The 8,582-nt window shown below is 40.0% G+C and overlaps 1 protein-coding gene across 1 annotated transcript; it reads right to left on the bottom strand.

Annotated features, from left to right (window-relative positions):
* Positions 4,263-4,762, bottom strand: LOC104725944 (defensin-like protein 69). The gene is made up of 2 exons (XM_010444696.2): positions 4,631-4,762; positions 4,263-4,526 (listed from the first exon to the last, which is right to left on the bottom strand). Exons 1-2 carry the CDS (start codon positions 4,701-4,703, stop codon positions 4,306-4,308), a joined length of 294 nt encoding a protein of 97 aa, XP_010442998.1. The 5' UTR covers positions 4,704-4,762; the 3' UTR covers positions 4,263-4,305.

The raw sequence follows: 8,582 nt of genomic DNA, 5'->3' as shown, positions 1-8,582 counted from the left end.
CCCCCCCCCCCACACAGAAGAATCCAAAGATTGGATGGTGGCTGACTTTCTCCTCCCTGAATCCTGGTCCTCGAACAAAGAACTAATTCAAAAAGTATTTCCGGCGCATGAGAAATCAATTTTAAGCCTGAAACCCAGTAAGCAGGGTATTACCTTCCCGAGATGACATATACTCAACCAAATCTGGCTACTTTGAAGAAAAATCAAAGGGGGATGCCGCAGTGCATAATGTTACTCACTCAAGTCCATCTTCCTTTAACTGAAAATCTCACATTTAGTCTCCTAAGTCATCGCCAAAAACAAAGATGCTACTTTGGAAGGCAGTTCAGAAAGCCGAATCTTTTGCATCGACAAGTCAATGGGTCAGTCCTTTGCCCGCACTCCGAAGCAAGTGAATCTGAACTTCACATTTTCTTCCATTGCCTCTTTGCGAGGAAAATTTGGAAGCAAGCCCCGTTTAAGGAGATTTTCGTCCCAAAGCAAATATCTTCAATCCAATCAGGAACCATGGCTCTGAATCGTCTAATGTGTCTCCTCCCGACTGGTATCGGTGGAGGACTTATGTTTCCGTGGATTTTCTGGACCATATGGATTTCACCAACCTACTGTTTAGCAAGAAACAGGTCCCTGCAGAAGAAACCTTAATGTTAGCAGTGTTAAAGGCTAAGAAATGGCAATAAGCGCAAATTATAAAACCACCAATGCCAAATCAACCGATGCAAACACTGAGATCCCAAGAACAACATGCAAGTGACCTAATTACTTGTTGCACCGACGCTGCCTTGGTTAAAGATGCGAAAGCTAGTATTGGTTGGGTCTTCAAAAATCGAAAATATCAAATCACCCAACAAGGGTCAGATCTAACCACTTCATCGGATCCCCACTGATGGTTGATACAAAGAGTTTTAAACCCTATTTTCCTACTGCAAGTGCACAGCAAAGAAGTAGTACTTAGGGGTCGAATCCCACGAAGACCAAGTTTTACTCTATGGTTCTATTGGTTCAATTTCAAGCTAAGACAATTCAAAGTTGGAGTTGTTTGGTAACAGTAACGCGATTAAAACGGTATAAAAAGGCAATAAGCAAAACACTAGATCAGGGGTAATTCTCGGGAATTTCAGAGATAGCAACTAAACAACTATTCAGGGCATAGATTAAGTACCAGTCTAGAACTCAAACATAAATATAAACTGATCCACTGTCGTGGTATCAATAACTCTATCTGATCGATTCTGTGCGGAAACGCGGAGCACATGCTCAGACATCCGGAGCACATGCTCGGCGGTCCATAAACCCTAAACTGTCGTTTGAGCCCAGAATCGCAGACAAGCATTAAAGAACAGGAATGATAAGTTCACAAATCACCTACACATCAACTTTCGCAGGTCTAGGATAATTTGCCCACTAATGTCTTTTCTAGCAACCTATTACACTTTTGATGAATAGATAAACCTAGAATCATAGATTGGGTGATCAAATCAACCTAAGCATTAAGTCTAACAATAGTGAAGACAATCGATTATATAAAGCCCTATTTGTGTTCTGTTGCTAACCCATGAAACCCCTTTTGAAACCCCTAATCTAGCAAAGAAAACTACTCAGACATAGAGAAATGAATCATAGCAAAAGATGAGAAATTCAATGACATAAAAATAAAAAGGGTTCAGAGAATGCTTCACAAGGTAGCCGCTCTTCTCCCTCTCACAAAAACGTCGCTCAAAAACAAAAGAAAAAGGTATATCCCTCTCTCCTAAAAACCCTAGGTTAAATAGCATACAAGTAGAGAAAAATAAGGAAAGATTCCAAATTCAAATCTCCCTATTAAAAAGCGATCTCAGCCCTCTTTCTCTCACAAAGGATCGCCTAAAATAAGGGGAATTAGGCAGGGAATCGGCGCCTAGATGCTTGCCACGTGTCGTCATGAAACCGTAGAGTTGGGAGCATGTGCTCGGAAATCGGGAGCATGTGCTCCTGGGTCTAAAATCAGCTTTTCTGCTCCAATTCAACTCCTTTCTGCTCCGATTGCTCCTGCTGTTCCAATCCTTGCTTTTAGCTTCCTAGCCTCTTATTATAACCTGAAAAGGACTCAAACAACTACAAAACTATCAAATAAACGGGGTCAAAGTGAGTCAAAACCGTAACATATCAATGATCGAAGCTTTAGAAACTCCCACAGCCGTGGAAGTTGCCATTGCATCGGATTTTTTAATCATCTTGTTCGCCTTTGAATCTCTATCGTTAGTCAATGCCCTCAATTCGAAGCTCCAACTAAAGGAATTTCACGGGATTCACCAAGATATTCTGCTTCTATATAAATCATTATCTCGTGTAGTTTTATTTTCATCATCCGAGATTGTAATCGCCAAGTCGATGAGGTTGCGAAGAATACTAAGGGGGTGTTATTGGATTCTAATGTATAAATAATTTTGAAGAATTTGACAAAATCATCAAAAGTGAATAAGTGAAAGATTTTTTAAGGATTGCTAGAAAATATTCTATAATTTTGTTGATTTGTTGATTAGTTTTCTAAAATTTTGTAGAATGCTATAAACATTCTTTGTATTTTTGTGATATTTTCCATGATTTTATTTTGTGAAAAAAGTGTATAAAATCATGAACCAATAACATAATAATTGAATTCATTAACAATCTTAGATTCTTTATTTTAATTGAATTCATTAACCATTGAATAAACCCAGTTACTAAGGAATGACATTTGCCTATTCTCGAGGAGTTCATGGATCCAGAGGAAATCCCGATTATTCTTAGTATGTTGGCATTTCACAAAAACAGCAAAATATTCGGTTAAATCGGGCTATCGGCTTGCACGAGATTTGATTAGGGAAATTGAGTATGGACCGACGTGTACCGCCCTTAGGGAAATAGCCTGGAAACTTGAAGTTCCCCCGAAGATTCAACATTTCTTCTGGCAGCTAGCTTCCGGTTCTTTCTAGTGCTGGAACGACTTGCTCATCGGGGTGTGCGGTGTGATACCCTTTGTAAGAGATGTGATTTTGTGGTTGAAACTATAAATCATGCTCTTATCGAGTGTCCTCATTTGCGTAGGATCTGGGAGATGTCTCAGGTTTTACTACTTCTTGATGGATTCCCTTATGATTCAGTGTATTCAAATTTGGTTTTATATTCTGGCGAGCATCTTCTCAATCGGGAGTTTCAGATATTCGTTTCCGTCTACCTTGGATTTTATGGTCAATTTGGAAGGAAAGGAATAAAAAAGTTTTTGAGGGACCACAGGCAGAGCCAATTGATGTTATTAATCAGACTACTAATGATAAATTGCTGTTGGAGGAGGCCAAGTCCTTTTCCGTGGGAGTCCAGGTTCCTCCGGATTTATCGGAACTCCCGGAACCCTCTTTTTGCTGTCAGGTCCATGGATTTAGGAAGGATTCGAATCGTTTTATGGGGTTGGGTTGGTGGTATTGCAATGGTGAGGACACAATGTTACTTTTGGGAGCACGATGTGTTAGACGAAGCCCTTCCACCCTTCATTCGGAATAACAAGTGTTGATTTGGGGTATAGAGTCTCTCCACAATGAAGGTGTTAATTGTCAAGCTTACGAGACGGATTGTGCATAGTTAGTGGCGATGGTGCAGTCTCCAGATAAATGGCCCGCATTCTCCAATTTGCTAGACGATTTCAGCCACTTCACATCATCTCTCCCCGCCTTCACTCTTACCATGATTCAACGTACGTCAAATGTGAGAGCAGACTGTCTTGCTCGTTCTTCGAGATCTTTAGTTTCAGAATTATCATTTGTAAACTCTTATCCTCCAGTTTGGGCAACATTTCTTGGAGTTATTTTCTAATTTAATGTTTGGTTGGAAAAAAAAAAACTTTAATGACTTTATAAAAATCTGAATCCAATAACGCAAATTTGTTAAGATTTTAAATGACGTTTTACAAATCACAAACTAATAACACTAAACTTTAGCAGAGTTTAATAAAATCTTGATTTAATAACAACAGATTCGACATAACATTTAAAGTCTTTAAGACTTTATTCAAATCTCATACCAATAACTCTCATTTAAAAATTGTTTTCAATATAAGAGTTTATTTGTTCAAAAAAAATTATGAAATTTAGATATAATAGTAGTTTGAAGATTTTTATTTTACATTTCTATATAATGATAACTGCTTGTTCTATTATATGGGAATCATGAAAATCCTATTTAAAATAAATCTAGAACGACAAATACAGTCAATAATAAATTAATTATTTTTATTATTATAGTTCCATATGATATTAGATATATGTCTTTAAACCAAAATATATAAATTGATCAAAGAGAAGAAGAAGGTGGAAGAATGATAGGGTTACAACAACAACGAGGAAAGTAACGTCGCTTCTGAGGAGGACCATCAAGGGCAGGGGGAGGATACATGCAGCTACCATCTTTATAAGCCAATCCTACACACATTTTGTTACATTCTGGACTATGAAATGTTGCGTTACAACTTTCGTAGCAAGTCGGAGGCACAGTTCTTGCATTTATTCCTATTCCTACAATCATCATTAAAAACAAATAAGGAACTGAAATACCAAGAAAAAAAAAAAGTAATGAACGAAGTAAAATATAATAATGGTTTAGGTAAAAAGAGACATACCATCGAAGAGGTCATAGGAAATGGCCATCACAACCACGAGAGTGAATGCAACCAACAATTTGGAAGAACCCATTTTCAAACTCTTTTCGATTCTCAATTATTTTAATTAAAACAGGATTGTTCCTCTTTGAAGATATTGTTCATGTATATATAATTTAGCAGAGAATAAAAAAAGTGATCATGACCAAAGCTTATTCAGCTAATTTAATAAGCATCTTTGATTACATAAAAGTTAAAACCATTTTAAGGCAAAATAATTATTTTGTCCTATGTATTGAATCTAGAAAATATTAATTTTTTTTGCATATTGAATCTAATTAATATCAGGGAAATTTATAAAAATAGGTATTTTTTAGGAGTGAGATTCAGATTTAGCCATTATAATAGTGAAAGGTACAATATTACATACAAACATCACTGTTGATGACTTTTTTGTCCTTTGCCTAATGAGTGAATTTTGTGAGACATGACATCACATGAAAGAAGAAGTTTTCCACTTCTCTTCGAAGTTATAACGAAACTCCATTGAAAGATCCAACAAACTTGAAGGATGTTCGACATCTCCACCTTCACTTTGTTAGTTATGTTTAATTTTGAGAAACATTGATATGCAGGGGGTGATTGATTTCCAGTTAGCTCTACAAGATTCAAATCTCTTCGAAGCCCCATCCAAAGGTCTCCCTTTCACATGGTGGAACCATAGGGAGGAAGATCCGACCTCTACTCGCATTGATCATGCCCTCATCAATGAGCAATGGGCTCGCAGTTTTCCTGATGCTTACGCAGAATTCTTGGACCCTGACCAATCAGACCATGCTCCCTGTTTACTCCTGGTCCCTAATCTTCATCATGTGATAACTCGACCTTTCAAGTACTTTTGTCATGTTTCAGATCACCCTGATTTTTCAGCTGATATTGAGGCAGAGTGGGCAGCTCCTTCAATAGTCGGATCAAGCCAGTTCAAACTAGCACGGGCACAGAAGCTGCTGAAACCGTGTCTTCGCAGGTTAAATCGTTCTCACTTCAGTGGGATTTCACAACGGGTTCAGGAGAAGGCAGAAGAGGTTGCTGGTCTGCAAAGGCAATTTCTAAGTTCCCGTCTGTTGATTTGGCAAGAGAGGAGAATATTGCTTCTGAGAGTTGGAATAAGCTAATGTTAGCTGAGGAGAAGTTCTTTTTCCAGAAATCTCGCATCTAGTGGTTGCACCTTGGGGACAAAAACTCTACTTTTTTCCACAAAACGGTAATCCAGAGGAACGCGCAGAACCATATCCATTTCTTCACTGACTCAGAGGGAAGGAAGATCTCCTCACCAGCAGAGTTAAAAGGGCATGCGGTGGACTACTTTGCGTCTATATTAGGGTACATGGACCTACCTACCTCTCCAATTTCCATTCAATACCTTCAAGACTTCCTTCCATTCAGGTGCTCGGATGCTAAGGCCGAAGAGTTGCTGCGAAAGGTAACAGAGGAAGAGATAAGGGACACTATTTTCTCCATGCCATCGAATAAGTCTCCTGGACCTGATGGGTATCTGGTTGAGTTTTTCAAATCCTCCTGGGCTACTGTAGGTCTTGACCTTAAACGCGCCGTTCAAGAATTCTTCAGGAACGGTCGTCTCCTTAAAGACTTGAATACAACCATTATCACCCTCATCCCAAAGACTCCAGAAGCCTCTTCTCTTACCGACTTTTGACCCATTAAATGCTGCAACCTGGTTTACAAAGTTATCTCAAAAATCCTAGCTAAGCGCTTAAAGCCGGTTCTTCAAGATTGCATATCTCCAAACCAAGCAGCTTTTTTGAGTGGGCGAAGCCTGGGAAAGAATGTCTTGTTGGACTCAGAACTTATTCGGAACTATGAGAAAGCTTTGTGCCCCAAGAGCTCTCTGATTAAAGTTGACATAAGGAAAGCTTTCGACTATGTCTGCTGGGATTTCATTTTTAAATTATTGGAAGCCCAAGGTTTTCCTCCCCTCTTCAGAGCCTGGATAAGAGAGTGTATATCCACGCTACGTTTCTCTATAGCAATAAACAATGAGCTAGCGGGTTTTTTCAAAGGGGAGAAAGGGTTAAGGCAAGAGGATTGCCTATCACCTTACCTATTCATTATGGTCATGGAGGTTCTCTCAAGAATGTTGGATTTGGGGGCTGAGCAAGGCAAGTTTTCTGCACATCATTTGTGTATCTCTCCTTCTCTCACTCACTTAGCATTCGCCGATGACCTCCTTGTTTTCTCTGATGGGTCTCACCACTCCCTGCATGGCATCTGTGATATACTCCAACAATTTCACTCCTATACAGGGTTAGACATGAATCCAACAAAATCAGAACTTTTCCTTGGAGGGTTTGATGAGACAGAGGCGGTTGCGCTCTCTGATTTGGTTGGAATAAAGCTCGGGTCCTTTCCTACAAGATACTTGGGACTACCTCTAAGCCCCACCAAACTGTCTTTACCCACTCTTCAACCGTTTATCCAGAAGATAACGGATCGGTTGCATTGTTGGACCGCAAAGTATCTCTCATACGCAGGGAAAATTTGCCTAATTGTCTCTGTTATTTACGGTAAAGTAAATTTTTGGAGCCAAGTTTTTGTTTTGCCGAAGGGTTTTTATCAAAAGATTGACTCTACTCTGTGCTGCGTTCCTCTGGAAAAACGCAACCTCCTCTGCAAGAGGAGAGCGAGTAGCATGGCAGGACCTTTGCGAAACAAAACAAAACAGGAAGGTGGTCTATGCATTCGCTCCCTTGAATAGTTTGCAACAGACTTCAGACTGAAGCAGGTGTGGCATCTTTTCGCCAGGCCCAGCTCCCTTTGGGTCAGGTGGTTAGATTTCAATATCTTCGGGCGCAGGAACTACTAGCTTATGGAAAGTTCTCCGCGTTTTTCCTGGAATCTAAAGAAGATGATTGATCTAAAGGCTACTCTCAAGAGCCTACTTCGTTGCCAGGTTCGTGACGGGTGTAAATCTTTGTTCTGGTATGATTATTGGACAAGTCTAGGACCCCTCATTGATTACTTTGGTGATTTGGGACCAAGGGAGTTGCGTATCCCCAAAGGAGCAACAGTCCCGGAGGCTACCCGAAATGGCCAGTGGTTCTTCCCCAATGCCAGATCTCTCCAAGTAGAGCAATTGCAAATCTGCCTCTCTGCTGTAACACTGCCATCTCCTCTTAGAGGTCCCGATGGGTACCAATGGAGGAACCCCTCAGGTATGTATACAGACAAATTTTCATCCAAAGGAACTTGGTTGCAAATAAAGGAGAGCTCTCCTTCGGTGCCTTGGTTCAAAAGTGTTTGGTTCAAAGAGGCAGTGCCAAGGTTCTCTTTTATCCAATGGCTGGCAGTTCAGGGTCGCTTGAACACGAGAGATAGGTAGTCTCGGTGGGGGATGACAGTTCCTACAACGTGTGTGCTCTGTACATCCGGATTGGAGTCACATAACCATCTCTTCTTTGAATGTGAATTCTCTAAGGCCCTATGGCTATCACTAGCAGGGAGAATATCTCCTAACCCCCCTGTTTCGCTTGTGAATGCATCCTCGTGGGTCACCAATGTCCAATCCTCTCCTCTTGCTTTCGCTTGTAAGATTTTCAAGCTCTTGATGCAAACAGTGATGTATGAAATCTGGAAGGAACGTAATCGCAGAGTCTTCTCCACGGAATCACGCTCCATTGCAACTACTAAGTCTCTAATTGATCGCACAATACGTAATCGACTCATCTCCTTCTCGTCAGAGGATCCAGCTGCCGGAATCTCTCTCTTAGGCTATTATTTCGGTTGTATCGTCAGGCCACTTTAGTGTGGCAAAGCTCTTATTTTCTTAAGTAAAATGTTCCATTGCTTTCTGTGTTAAAGAGCTAGGTTTATGTTTTTTGGGATTCCATTGAACGATGTAATCCTTTTTCTGTTTGGTATAAATTTTAACATTACACCAAAAAAAAAAAAAAAA

This window comes from Camelina sativa, chromosome 11 (assembly GCF_000633955.1).
Source record: "Camelina sativa cultivar DH55 chromosome 11, Cs, whole genome shotgun sequence".
NCBI lineage: Eukaryota > Viridiplantae > Streptophyta > Magnoliopsida > Brassicales > Brassicaceae > Camelina > Camelina sativa.
Note: the sequence above shows the minus strand (reverse complement) of the source record. Positions and strands in the feature narration are given on the sequence as shown.